General features: G+C 33.2%; 1 protein-coding gene and 1 long non-coding RNA gene across 2 annotated transcripts; both read right to left on the bottom strand.

The window, feature by feature from the left end:
* Positions 1-448: 448 nt before the first annotated feature.
* LOC120183156 (sodium/hydrogen exchanger 2-like) lies at positions 449-6,128 on the bottom strand. Its single transcript, XM_039187911.1, has 15 exons — positions 5,931-6,128; positions 5,369-5,670; positions 5,128-5,246; positions 4,497-4,594; positions 4,244-4,303; positions 4,110-4,156; positions 3,822-4,016; positions 3,505-3,551; positions 3,184-3,250; positions 2,997-3,097; positions 2,659-2,760; positions 2,198-2,336; positions 2,041-2,103; positions 1,842-1,925; positions 449-918 (listed from the first exon to the last, which is right to left on the bottom strand). Exons 2-15 carry the CDS (start codon positions 5,540-5,542, stop codon positions 613-615), a joined length of 1,602 nt encoding a protein of 533 aa, XP_039043842.1. The 5' UTR covers positions 5,543-5,670; positions 5,931-6,128; the 3' UTR covers positions 449-612.
* Positions 6,129-8,142: 2,014 nt separating this feature from the next.
* On the bottom strand, positions 8,143-8,640 carry LOC120183160. Its single transcript, XR_005521918.1, has 2 exons — positions 8,517-8,640; positions 8,143-8,267 (listed from the first exon to the last, which is right to left on the bottom strand). It is a non-coding gene; the product is annotated as an uncharacterized LOC120183160 (long non-coding RNA).
* Between the last annotated feature and the right edge of the window lie 6,119 nt (positions 8,641-14,759).

Below are 14,759 nucleotides of genomic sequence, written 5' to 3'. Positions count from 1 at the left end.
TAATTGATAAAAATTAAAAGTTCAGTAGTATAAATAATACAATACTTAAAATTCGATGGTACTTGATGTAACTTTTCCTTTTATTTAACATAGATTTTAAAAAATAAATGTATCTGTCGTGATTTTAGAATTTTGAGAGTTTAATTGACATATTTAATTAAACATGTAAATATACACACGCAAAATAATAATAATGTTAATAAATTTATTAGACTATTACTAAGGTTAATAAATATAAATGACAAGTTGAATATAAATTGTATTGGATTACATCTAGATTTGATATTCAGTTAAACAATAAATTAAATTATTTAATGTTTAAATTTGAAATTAATATATATATCATTCAATAAATATTAGATTGGATTGTTTAATATTTAAAATTTAAAATGGGTATGCGATAATTGAGATAGAAGGCCCGACTCGAAGACATTTCTTTCGATAACTATAGCCTTAACAAAATTAACCTTATATGATACATAACAAAAACCGTTACGGTTCAAGCTTCTGGCTCACCCTATACAAGAATACAAGATGTTGGCGTGTTTGAGATCAACTCCGGAGCATAGTAGCCGAATTGTCGCAGCAGTCTCTCAGAGTAATTGAGATAGATTAATGTTCACTCCTTTTGGTTGGGGAGCCGGGAACGAACGGAACGAAACCCCGGCCACCAAACATGGGCCGCATGAAGGCGTTATCAAATTTGCGCCAGTAGTGATGAACGGTGTGTGTTGGAGTCGTAAGAAGTGCGCGGATGCTGCTTGGCCGCTGACCTCCCTTTGGACTATCATCAAAGGAGTCCCCGAGAAACGGCGTTGTAGCCGATTTTGGAGAAGACTGCCCGGAGCGCATGCTTGTTGTTACTTTGGGATGAGGTATCAAGAACCTTATTAAAGGTTTAGTTAATAGTCCAAAAACCTGATCAGCCGAAACAACAGAAAAAGAGTTACCAATATCTCCAAAAACCCGATCAGAAAATGATGACAGAATGTGGAGTTCAGGTATGTGATTCGATCATGCGAATACAAACTTCAGATAAAGAGCTACTAAGACGGATAAGAAAACATGACCGGGTAATGATGATACAGTTCTTGCAAATAAGAACTTCAGATAAAGAGCTACTAACATCTACAAGAAATCGTTATGCCAAAGATAAAAAAAAAGAACAAGACTAGGAAAAAGATGCTAAAACATGGTATTTAGGCGTCGGATTTTACAGTGCGAATACAAACTTCATCTATGTGAAATAGGGATGGCAACGGGCCGGGTTCGGGCCGGGTATTGGTCCCCCGTCCCCGTTCCCGTTTAAAAAACTCGTATTCATCCCCGCTTAAAAAATCGCGGGGATTTAAACGGAGATCCCTAACGGGTAATCGGATAAAACCGCGGGGAAACGAGTATCCCTGTTTAGCATAAACAGTTATTTAAACGGGTATCGGGCCGGGTATATATATTTAAATTAAATATATAAATATTATATAAATATTTTTAATTTAAATTAAATTTATTAATATTATATATATATATATATATAAAATAATTATTTTTAATATTTATCGGGTTGGGTATCAGGCCGGGTAATCGGGGCGGATATTACTAAACCCGTCCCGTTCCCGTTTAACATAAACGGTTTTTTCCGTCTCCGTTTAGCATAAACGGGTTTTCCCGTCCCCGTTTAATTTGATTTTCGATTTTTCCCGTCGGGTTCGGGTTTTTTTGCCATCCCTAATGTGAAACTCGAATCCTCAGTTAAGACTCTACATCAGATCTTTAACCAAAGGGACAAGAAGAACAAAATAAGATGCCAGCCAAGGAATATCTAAGTAGTAAAAATAAGATACCACAGTGCTAAAAAGAACGACGGTGATAGTGCTTGTAATCATAATGGCATCCAATCGCGATTGAGTGTGCCCTCCCTTTGTAAACTGCATTTTCATTACATAAAGTCTATCAGATTTTCAATCAAATCTCTGAACTTAACTCAAAAATGCGTCAAACATTTTTTTTTTAATTTCATCGTAATCTTTTAGAAAACTTTACCTGATTATATGCAAGTGCCATAGATACAGCACCTCTCATGAGACCAGACCACCATATTATGATCTGAACAAAAGATTACAAAGATATTGTAATGCCAAATGCCAAACAACATTATTAATTGATTTTGGAAGCAAAAGAGAGCGCCACAAACACGTACTTGTTCCCTAAAACTGATCTTTTCACTAGGTGATTTTTTGGCCAAGTTGGTTAAAAATGACAGGGGAAACACAAAAGCTGCTCTTCCGGCCATAACCAGCAAAAGCAGTACGGAACTAACCATGATTGATGCTCCAGGTCTGCAAAGAGGAGATCAAATCCAATGTCACAACATCAGATCATTCTGTATATAGATGTTATTTTGTACAAGTTGCAAGGGAGATAAAGGAAATGGAAAAGAGAATCTGAAAAATATACCTGAAGCAAAAGGATCAAGACCAAATTGACATACATTTTACCAAAATTTACTTATTCCAGCTGAAGCATAGAGTTATGCACTCAGACTTAGGTGTGATTATCGGATACGAACGTGTTTAAAATTTTTCCATATATTTGAAGACTTTGAGTGTGACATTTTGTCAGACAAATGATAAGTTGAAGCAGCATCGGCATAGAGAATACCTATCATTTACAAAGCTCCATGTCTCAATGCCCAAGGCATCCATTCCAACATAGAGAAAAATAAAAATCTCAGCAACAAATGACAGGGTAGCAAAAGCATGCCTGTAAAAAAGATCCGAGTCATTTGAGGCATATAAAGAGTTAAACATTCGTTTAAGAGGTGTTAAGCGTCTATACCAAGACCAATTAGCAATAGTTACAAGGGTGTAACTTGAATATAAGAATACAGAACCCCCAACTTATGTAAGATAACACCAGTTAACAAGTTCTCTTCCCTCCTAATATCAATGATCCATGAACTTTATTGTCTCTAAGACAGTAATATGGAGGATACATACTTGGAAGTTACTCGTGAACTCTCAGTAACATTGTGCCACGTATAATGCGACATCACAATCCCACAAAAAAACACGGTGAGAATGCCACTCAAATAGAACAGCTGCAGGGGATGCAGTATTAGATTTATCCAAATGAAATAAAAATGAATGCAATAAACTGCCATATTATCCTGAGAAGAGTCTTTACTTCAGCCATAATATATGAAAGGTATGCCATGAGCATCATAAGAGCAAACTCTCGATCTGTTGAGTGCCTGGATAATGTTAACATTCAATTAGTTCTCGACTTAAAAGACTGTACCATAAAAAACTGTACTGTAACAACAAAATTCATGTTCTGTTGGAGTCTTCTGTAGAGTAAAACATTTTAATATAAAAAACGATTAAAAACACTATTTCTCTAAAATTTAATTCCCTAGAAAGGAGTATCAGATTCTTATAGAAGTATATTGAGATTTTATTTTCAAGAGCTAGTTGATATAAAACCCAGATAGCATCCGAAACATACCTTCCAAAGTATAACGTTTTGATGATATAAGCACTTACCAGTCCAACCTGAAAAGAAAAGAAAAATATCACACCTTGGGGGAAGCTATGTTACCGGACTCCTGTGTGAGAGTCGGATACATGTATGTGTCCGATACAAATATTTTCAATTTTAGAAGCTTTTCTAAGTATTTGGAGGGTCCTTAAAAGGATATATCCCCAGATACCAATGTTCAAAACTGCTTTGGACGCAGTCAAGGAAATGAAAAATCAGATAAATGTAAAGTGAAAGTGCAATGTTCACAGAATGAAATCATATTTGTATGAAAAGCGACTTACAACCACTCCTAGCAGAGTGCTTGCTGAAAATAAATAAAAAAACTTTCCAATAAAATGCAAAGCAATTCCAGGACTCGTATTAGTGAGGTCAAAACTCTGGATTGCATTGAAAAGCACCACTGATGTTGCATCATTTACAACACCCTCCCCAAAAACCAGACTGTAGAGCAATGGAGTCTCATCCTGATTAAGAACCTGTACCATCAGAAGAAGCACCTTAAGTTTAGTAAGTTTGATATACTAGTAGTTCAATTTAGAAATGCTACTACAATTTCGATTTATGTATACCTGCAGTGTGCAAACAGAATCTGTTGCAGCAAAGATTGCACCAATTGCTGAAAATTGCAACAACAAAAAATAGTAAGATGCAGAAACATGAATCAAACCAGTTTGAAAAGGAAGGGGGCAATAAGGGAAAATACCTATAAAACCTCCCACATCCAATGACCCAATGTCCATTTCCTTAAAGAACTTAATAACACCTGTTTGAAGAATAAGAGATTCTATCACAACCACCAAATTAATCTCGAGAATATTAAGAAGTACATCTACAAACCAATCCGACCCCTTATGTTGCCCCTGGGCTGCTAACCCCCAAAGGTCACCCGTAAAACAATATATAAATTAAAGGTATTGTATATCTATCAACAGAATCTATAAAGTAGTAGAAATTACCTATAGATATTATTGTACAAGATATTAATGTACCAACAGCACCAAATAGCATGATGGTAATAAAGTTACGGAAAAATTGCTTCTTTTTCACAGAAAACCTGGGAAAGAAGCAGAGATCAGAAAAGGCTTTAGGAAGGCAAATAATAAACTAAATGTAATCTTGTTTTTTTCCCTTAAAACAGAATTTAATTAAAAAGTAACCTCAACATTGCAGGAAAGACACCTGTGATCTTATATACAATGTTGAAAAGAAGAAGAAATTCTCAATGCAGTCAAATTCAAGCTAGCTCCATTACTTTGAACACTCATTTTCTCTAAAGCATCTGTGTTCAAAACCCTTGAACACATATCCAGATATGGCCATCAGGACGGCCTTCCAAATATCTTACGGATGCATGAAAAGGCTTGGAAAAAATTGAACATACTCATATGGACAGGTATCTATATTTGATACTCATACTCAAGTCCCGGCAAAATGGCTTAAAACCAGGGAAGAGGAATTTAGACAAAGTAAAGTTCCCTGTTGAATAATTGTTGCATAGCCATCTATTTTAGCTTATATAATCTATAACTAACAATCTCCATTTTTTCCATTCACAAGAGAAAGAAAATTGAAACAGAACAAACTTACCCAGCATTGAATATAATAGGGGGGAGAAGATAAATAAAGAAGAGATCTTGACTGAAGACTAAAAGACGTGAGCTTTTACCCCCACTTGCCAACAAGATAATGACCCCAGTAAGAAGACCCTGCCGTAAAATCATTAAATTCAAATGTGCTAGAACAAGTAGAACATATAATCCAAGCATAACCAAAATTAGCCTAATTGTTTAAAATAGAATAAATTCACGTTTATAAATGACAAACTCACAATAATAAGGGCAGTAATCGATCCATTCATCCATCGATTCTCCTCCAAAAGATGACTGATCACAATGGAAGTGCAAAGAAGCGCGACAAATAGGTTCATGGAGACCACAGAGGCATGGTCTGAATATAATGTTTGTAAGTTGGATAAGACAGCAGCTACCTGAGATGCCACCATTTTGACCTCTTGTTTATTGAAAACAATCAATTTATTCCAATTGAATGAAGTTATAGATCAAATCTTTTGATTTGTATTCTCATTCAATATTATATATCTTCAAACACTTCCAGGCTTCCTTAAGAACTCTGCATTTTACGGAAGAACCCAAAGAGTTATACTCATTTCTTCGCATATTCGTTCTCAAAACGTACATTTTTCTCCCATTTTTCTTTCTTTATGTTTTGTTTATCCGAACGTTAAAAAGAACAAGAAACTTATCGAATTGATTTGAAGAATCAATAACAACAACATGCATGAAGACCGCATTTATGTTTCACCATTTTACAACTACTTTTTTCAAATATCAGCAATAAAACGTCCAAAAACAAAACAAAATAAAACTTACCGAATCGTCTTGAATGGACAAGATCCTTTCAAAGTTTGTTTCTCTATCCGCAAGTCTTATGTGATTTGAAAGAATCCAAAGTTCCACCTTTTCGAAAATTTCCTACATTAATCTTCCACCTTGCAATCTGCAACAATCTCCCAAGAAATTTCCAGCTTCAAAAATTTTTTCCTTTTGATGCGTTGAAACTTTTTTGAAATTTTGTGTTTAGATTTAGGGAAATGGGATTGGAGCTTTTTATTTTACGACAACCTAAAGAGAAGGAAGGGCCGTGTTGCGCGGGCTATCATCTGAATGCAAAGAACATAGACGACTCATGACAAAAATTTAAAACGTGAAATTAAATCAGGACCGTCGGATTTATTGACGTATCTGCTATAAAATAAAGAGAAAATAACCGACAAAAAATGTCTTATAATATACGATTTTAACCAACTTTTTTTGGATTTGCCAAAATGACCAACTAAATCGCAATGCGATCGATAATTCGCAACGCGATCTCCGGTATCACAAATCAGTTTCCAGATTCGCAACGCGAACATCGACTATTGCAACGCGAACTTCGACTATCGCAATGCGATTTTCCAAATTCGTTGTGATAGTCCAAGTTCGCGTTGCGATAGTCGAAGTTCACGTTGCGGTCGTCCAAGTTCGCGTTGCGATAGTCCAAATTCGCGTTGCGATTTATTTCAAATTGTCCAAGTTCGCGTTGCGATTTATTCCAAATTCGTTGCGATAGTCCAAAATCGCAACGACCACGACCCGACCCGAGACGGACGGCGGCGGCGGCGGCGCGCGAGAGTCTCTCTTGTTCTCTATCACTCAACAAGGAAGTGGGAAAACCAAGCCTTAAATACCATTCCCAATAGTATTTTCAATACTATGTGAGATTAAGCATTACCAACACTTGTTCCCAATACTATGTGGGATTGAGCCTTAAATAGTGATATTATTTGTGAATTATAGTTAATGACTTTAGTATTTGTATGAAAAGTATTTGTGGTTCGTTTAGTTTTCATGCAATTTTAATTTATTTTCAATTGATTGTAATTGCACGATAACAATTTTTTTTATTCTCGCGAGTGATGCAATTTTTTTTGAATGTTTTGCTTAAAATTGTAATAATCGCGATTGATTGTAGATTGACTTTTAATTATGACATATTTAATCGTATAATACTAATGTAATTGGTTGTTGATTCAGTTGTTTTAAGGTGCATGATTGTTAATTGTTTCCTGAATAATCACATAGTATTGGAAACAAGTGTTGGTAATGCTCAATCCCACATAGTATTGGAAACACTATTGGGAATGGTATTTAAGACTTGGACTATCGCAATGCGATAGTCGAAGTGCGCGTTGCGAATATGGAAACTGATTTGCGATACCGGAGATCGCGTCGCGAATTATCGATCGCATTGCGATTTTGGCAAATCCAAAAAAAATTGGTTAAAATCGTATATTATAAGATATTTTTGGTCACTAATGTTATTTTCTCTAAAATAAATTACGTGGTCTAGACGATGGTTTAATATGCGAGTTATAACATAAGACAAATAAGATTTTATGTTACACTGGAATTTATAAAATTTTAAATTAAAAATAATAAAATATTAAAAAAAATATAAACCATATAAAAATTTAAATTTTTTAGGAACAATTACCCCTCCATACCCGTCTTATTATATTATCCTTTATAGTTTATTTCACAACCACAAAAAAATGTGTGTTCATCAACAAAGTTTTTGATAATTTTTTTCATGAATTGTTAATATAATATCCGTTTATTAAGTTAAATAAGTAAGTATGAATAAAATATTTATGTTCGTTTAATAAATGAACAAACACAAATAAAAGTGTGTTCAGTTCGTTTATATTCATGAATAAATTTAAAAGGTCATTTATCGACTTGTTTATTGGTTCTTCTTTTCCTTTATTTATTTTTATATTTTAAATATTGGTGATGGTAAGACTAAAACTAAACAGAATGTGAACTTTAGAGTTGAAACTATGAAACTTAAGGACTAGTGTTGTGATTTCACAATTTTCTTAATATATAAACGGATTGAACATGAGCATCTTTAAAAAGAAAAAAAATACTAAAAAAATCAAACGAACATGAATCAATTATGAATAATTTTAAAAATAAACAAACCAACACGAACATAATCTTATTCATCCAAATCTTGTTAGTTTACGCCACTTATCACAAATGAGAAACAGGGTTAATTAAAAGTGAAACGAGCATCGTAATTAGAAAGGTCGTGGGCCATGTGGCCCGCCCAACAGTGGCCCACAGCAGCTTTCCAGCATGCAGCAGCAGCAAAGAACATAAAAACTACACCCAAGAAACAGAAAAAATAAATTGTGTAGTAGCAATAATTTTGATGAACGAATTTTTCCAAAATAAATAAAGTTATGTAAAATTATTTTGAATTTAACGAGGTTGAATGATTTATGAAAGAAGAAGAAAAGCATGTAAAATTAAAATAATTTCATTGCTAATAATATAAGAGTTGAAAATGCAAAATTATAAGGTTAGCCACTGTGACGAGAACGTTTTTATTGTATGTGTAATGAAACTCACCATGATGAAATAAGACGGCAAATACCACCACAAATGAAATGAAAGCAGCCGGCAGGAGGCCCCGGCGGCGGTCCCCATCCTGGTGGCGGCATGTTTTTCTCTTCTCTTCTGTGTGTATAGAGATTATTACGATTTATACACAAAGAGAGAAGCCTAGTGGCTAAGAGTAGTAATGGTGTTGGACTGGTAAGTAAAATCTCATCTGCTGGTCTTTCAACCCTACTCTTCAAACTCACATAGATTTGGCTCAACAAACCCATTTATCAATTATCATTGCCTAAATGCTTAGAATTCTAACACTCATAGACATGCGTATGACTTTATGTTACAAAAATGAATTTATGAAATTTTGAGGGCAAAAAAAACATCATAATTTATGATGAAATGACATTCTAAGATTATATCTTATTTAGAGTTTTGATGAGTTTATTGGGCTTTAGACTTCGTTCAAGGTTAGATGATATTCACTCCCAGTCTATTAGCAGCCCAAACCACATGGAGATTTCAGAGGCGCCTAGGGTTTTCACCGTTATAAAACTGGAAAGCCGATTCCTTTCTGGACCAGCTACTTGATCTTATCTGAGCAGAGAACTCGAGGGCTTCCTTCTCCCTCAGCCGCCCTCCGCCTTAAGGCGATGCCGGTGGCTCCGCCTTAGGGCGGAACGAGAGTGGGTTTCAAAGCCTCTCGTTGTTTTCTGCAGTGAAGACTGCCCGCAGTCGAGAGCCTTCAATGAAATCGAACATTGTTGGCAGTGACGGCATCGCGGGCTAAATTCCCAGTTCAAAAGTTTTGGTAAAATTAATTCGTTCTTCATAATTTATTTATCTTAGAATCTTCTGTTTCTTGTGGATTTGTTCAATTTTACCCAATCATTCAAATACCTTCTCTTTAAGTAAATTTTAGCATTGCCATAGAACCCTATTGAAAATAGAGTACAAGATCGTAACTAAGGATTTATCATATTCGGAGACCCATACATGAAAAGATTTGGGATTCTAATCAAATCATAGTACTGAAGGTTGCAGTCGCAGTTGTTGACGTTGTGAATGTTACGCCCGTGATTTATTTTTTTAAAAGTAATTCTAATTTTATATTACCGATACATTTTACGGTACTGGCCGCAACTTAGCACTGTGAATCAAATGGTATCGGTTGTTTAGGGTTTTGATTCTTAGCATGTTGTCCTTTAATATAAGCATATTGAGAGAACAAAATAATCATTTTTGGCCTATTTGATCAGAAGAGAGTAAAATTCGATTTGAAAATTTAGTGTTTTTCAATTCAAATTTTAAAAAAATTAATTTGAATTAATTTTATATAATAATTTTATAAATTTGACTTAACTCGAATTTTTTAAAATTTGAATAGAGTTATAAAGTAAAACTTGAATATCTCAAATAACTTGAAATTTTTAGTAGATAGTCGATTAATTCTTAAGTTTGAGTCGAGTTTTTGACTACATATAATATATGTATATCACATATGAAAAGTTATACATAGTTATGGGAAATTATTTAAGGTGAAATCTAATAGTATCATGATATTATAAATATTTATAATTAAATTTAAAAAGAAATTTGAATACTTTGACTAGACTAAAGTTTTATAAATTAAACTTATTTTTTTAAAATAAAATATTAGTTATAAAATAAAGTTCATCAATTTTTTGAATCAAACACTCACCCCTATCTTTGATTTACCATGCAGAAAGAGCTGACAAATGGGAAAAAGCAAGATCCAGCCTGACATTGCTACAAGAATTTTGGTTTCTACCTTAAATTCTTCCGAGTTCATATATTTGTTCGATGAGGTGAGAATTTCATAGACTAATTTATTAGGAATATGTGTAAATAGGGTATAATATACGAATCATCACTCAACTTTCTTCTTATTTCTATTTTGGTCACTTAAATTTAAATTTTTTTAATTTAATAACCAAACTTTACCCATTAAATTTTTTTTGTCGCTTGATCGTTAATTTTGCAACGGGATTGTGACAGTCTAATAAAATGATTTTTTATTACCAATCTTGGCTTCCTTGGACAGCCTTTTTATCTCCATGGGAATTGCACTGGGCAGGCCACACTTCCTGAAGATAGCTTCTTGTGTCTGTTATTTTTGCAAATCAAGCTTGAGTGAGCTGCTGCTCAACCCAGCATTATTTGCAGAAATCGGACAAACTTTCATTGAAACATTTGTTTGCAGTTTTCGATCTTGATCTAATAATATCCTAGCAAATCATGTCGCAATAATATTTGATTCGATTGGGAAAAAAAAAGTTCATGTGAAACCTACGGTTTACCGATACTAGAGGTTCTTTAGCAGCAATACAGCTTTCAATCAACATGAAACATGAAATATTCTTACTTAGGAGGCATCAGTTATGCAATCACTTCTGTGGCACTCCTACGTACTTTTCCCTATTTGTTCAAAGATAAGGGACGTCGTATATGCTTGAATATAAAATCACAAATACTACTTTTTGATTATACCTTGGGGTAAAAATGACAGTTTGAATCTTCGGATATCGTGTAAGGGACATAATATATGTTATAAAAGAAGTTTTCATTCAGGTAGCAGACAACTAAGACACAGAATCAGAGAGTTGTACGTTCAACACTTGCATAGAACTGAGTCTAAGATGTGTACAAAGGCAAAATGGCCGTTACCACTTTCCATTTTCCACTGGTGTTATAACTTATATCCACCACTAATATTATCGTTTTATTGTTTTTGCTTCATGTATATTTGAACTCAAGGCCCAGTTATTTCAGTTTGCGACATCTTACAGAGAAAATAAGCAAAAAATTAAGATAAGAATTCATCAAGATGAAAGAACAAAGAAGAAGACACAAATTAAAGAAGAAAAGATTGTGCAAAATAAAAGGGTAAACTACACCATCTGTTACTGAACTTTACTATCTCTTATTCCACTTACTAAACTATCAATTTTTTCATTTGCTCACTAAACTTTATAGATTAAATTTTTTTTGTTACTCGATCGTTTTCTTTCTAACGGTGTGATGATGTGGCAATCAATACTAAAACGATGTAGTTTTGGATCTTATAAAAAGTTAAATTTAGATCAAAACGATGTAGTTTTGATCTAAATAAAAAAAAAGTATTTTTCTTTTATTCTTTCCTTTCATTTTGCTCTTTGCTTCTTCCTTTTTCTTCCTCCCCTTCTCTCTCCATTTCTCTCATTAATCCCATTTGAACTCAGATTTTGATCACCACGTCGGCAACTATTCTGACTACTTCTGACCACCTTCATCATAGATCAATGATTAAGAACTGACTTTTGGATTTTTCTATGTTTTTTTATATTCTAAAATCATTGTCTTTATAAAATCTCAAGTCCTCTCCTATCATCCCCCTCTTCTTCTTTGTTCCATTGTTTATTCTCTCTCATTACTCTATGTTTGCTATCTTGAAAGTTAAAACATATGGATAGAGAAAAAAATTTCAACAATAGAAAAAAGATAAACAAATTTCTTTTTCCTCCGGAAATGATAGATACCCCATAAAAGTCTCGTATCACCACTCCACTCTCTAAGTTTGAGGTACAAATTTTCTTCAACTATTTATTTATTTTTTAGTTTGTTTGTTTTTTTCTAGTTTTAATTTTTAGTTGTTTACTCATGCACCGCATATACTTATTATTTTTTTCATGAGAGAGTTGATATACATTTTTTTTGGGGTTTATCTTCATTCCATTTTTTTCCCATTTGTTTCATCCGACAATGAGAAAAGATTGTGAAGAAGTTGTAAGAGTGAAGGAGATTGGAGAATTGTTCTTTTAGATTTTGACTTCAACTTGCTTAGAATGAATTCTTTAGACCACATCATTTGGTTTTTTTATAGCACTGAATAAAGAATGTAATGTTTTTTTCACATATCTTAAATGGAATATGTTCTTTTTGTGCAATGAACATATTGTTATACAATTAGAATTTGAGTCGCATATTTTTCACCATTTTTCTATCTAATTTAAAGGTCTTGGAAAGAATATGTGGGTTATTGGATTGATTTATCCAAAATGATTTTCCCTTGGGATTTATTTCTTCAAGCATCATATGATACAATTGGACTTCTTATTGTCTCTTTAATTTCTTCTTCAACTATAAAAAATATAAATGATGGTAGCATTGTTCTTTTTAGCTAGTTTCGAAGTCAGTATTTGGTATTGATCTTCGGAAAAGGTGGTCAGAGGTGGTCTGAATAATTGCGGTGTTGTGGTCGGAACCTGGGTTCAAATGAGATTAGGGAGAGAAATGGATAGACGAGGGAAGGAAGAAGAAGGGAATAGCCAAAATGAAAAACAAAATTATTTAGATTAATATTATGTCGTTTTGATCTAAATTTATTTTTTTTATAAGATCCAAAACTACGTCGTTTTGGTGTTGACTTCCACATCATCACACCGTTAGAGAGAAAATGATCGAGTGACTAAAAAAATTATATCTATAAAGTTTGGTGAGCATATCGAAAAAAATTAAAAATACAGTGAGTGAAATGGGAGATAGAATAGCGTTCAGTGATAAGTGGTGTAGTTTATCCAAAAAAAAAGTTGAAAAGTCAAACCATTAGTAAAAGTTTAATTTAAAATGTCATCATTGTTTAGTAAATGTCATTACTCTGTTAATAAATTAGCATAGGAGTGACCAGAAAAGTTTAAAATACAAAATTTAATAATTAAATTAATTTTTTTAAAATTTCAATGACAAATTAGGAAAGAAAGACAGTTGAGTGATGAATTTGGTAATTTACCCATGTAATAATTATAATTAAACTAGTTTTAGGATAATTACCCTATACTTAGAAATGATAGGAATTGCATAGTATTGAATTGGATTTTACTTAATTTATAGGTTTGGTTTTAGGAATGTCTTTAAAATACATATTTATCTTTAATTCCTGTTTTTAGACTATAATTTTCATATATTTGCAATCTATTCTTTTAAATTTATATTTATATTTTTTCTTTATTTTAAGTCTATTTTCTTAAATTTAAATCACATAATTCTGTTGTAAATTAGAATACATATATAATTTTAATTTTTTTACACAATAAAATTCCTCTTTTTCAATTTAGCATGTTAATTTTATATTTTATTTAATTTAATCATTTAATTGTAACTCTTTGCAAATCCTTTCTTCTAGCTAATTCTTTAAATCTTTTACAATTGTATCAATATATTATTCTCAATTTTTTTTAAAAAAATTAACACTATAATTTTAAATTGTATTTAATTTACTAAATAATACTAATATCCCTTGTACACAAATATATTTTCGGAACTATCTTTCGGGTGGGCCTGGAATTGGGCTTCGACTTGAATGAAATGGATTAGAGTCGCCACCGATCATTTATTTTAAGAATTAAATGGGTTAATCGGATACCTCGATTTTTACCTGATCTGCATCTTACCAAAGATTTGAATTTGTCAACAACGGCCTCCCGTTTCAGCTATCGCTTTGCCATATTGCTCTTGTTGTCTTTGAAGGGACTCTCCAAGTCAGTAACCTTTTCTCGTCTTGCCCCTGTAACCTTTGCCGGCTCAAAATGTTGACTTTTGGTGTGCTTGGTGTAAATCTCGGTCCATTCTTAGTATTCTCTTACCATAGCCGGACTTTTGAGCTTTTCATATCTTGTATTATAACCCCTTTGTCCATTAATGCAAATTATTTACATTTAATAAACATGTTTTTGGTAGATCAACACCTCTTTTGAATGATGCAAATAAAATGAAAGGGAAAAAGATGAAAAGAGTTAGTGAGATAATAATCAAAACAATCATGAAAAAGTCCTACCCCACATGCTTGAACCAGTCCTAACCGCATAAATTTTTAGTTCACATGCTTTGAACAAGAAATAAAGCAGGAAATAATATCAAAGCAGCCTAGAGTTTGAAATGAAGTTTAGTTTCTAAAAAAAAGGTACCCAAGTTCTCCTTGCTGGTACCTCTTGGGCTTGTCAGACCCTTAGTCCTAAGCCCATTACAAGCTTGTGTGTACTAAGTTAAACTCGAGATGATACATTCCCTTATGTCTGTGCGGTGAATAAATTCACACGAAGACACAAGGTATATGAATCCTGAAGGCTACTTGCTAGGCCTGTGCGGAGAATACATTCTCACGAAGGCGTCGCTTTCACCCCTACTTAAAAATAGGGTTCGGAGCTCGGGTAAAGAGCTTTAGATGAAAAACAAGTTTTGACAAGCTGAAATCATTGAGAGAAA

The sequence above is a fragment of the Hibiscus syriacus genome, unplaced genomic scaffold (assembly GCF_006381635.1).
Source record: "Hibiscus syriacus cultivar Baekdansim isolate YM2019G1 unplaced genomic scaffold, ASM638163v2 tig00112738_pilon, whole genome shotgun sequence".
NCBI lineage: Eukaryota > Viridiplantae > Streptophyta > Magnoliopsida > Malvales > Malvaceae > Hibiscus > Hibiscus syriacus.
This window is presented reverse-complemented; position numbering and strand designations above follow the sequence as displayed.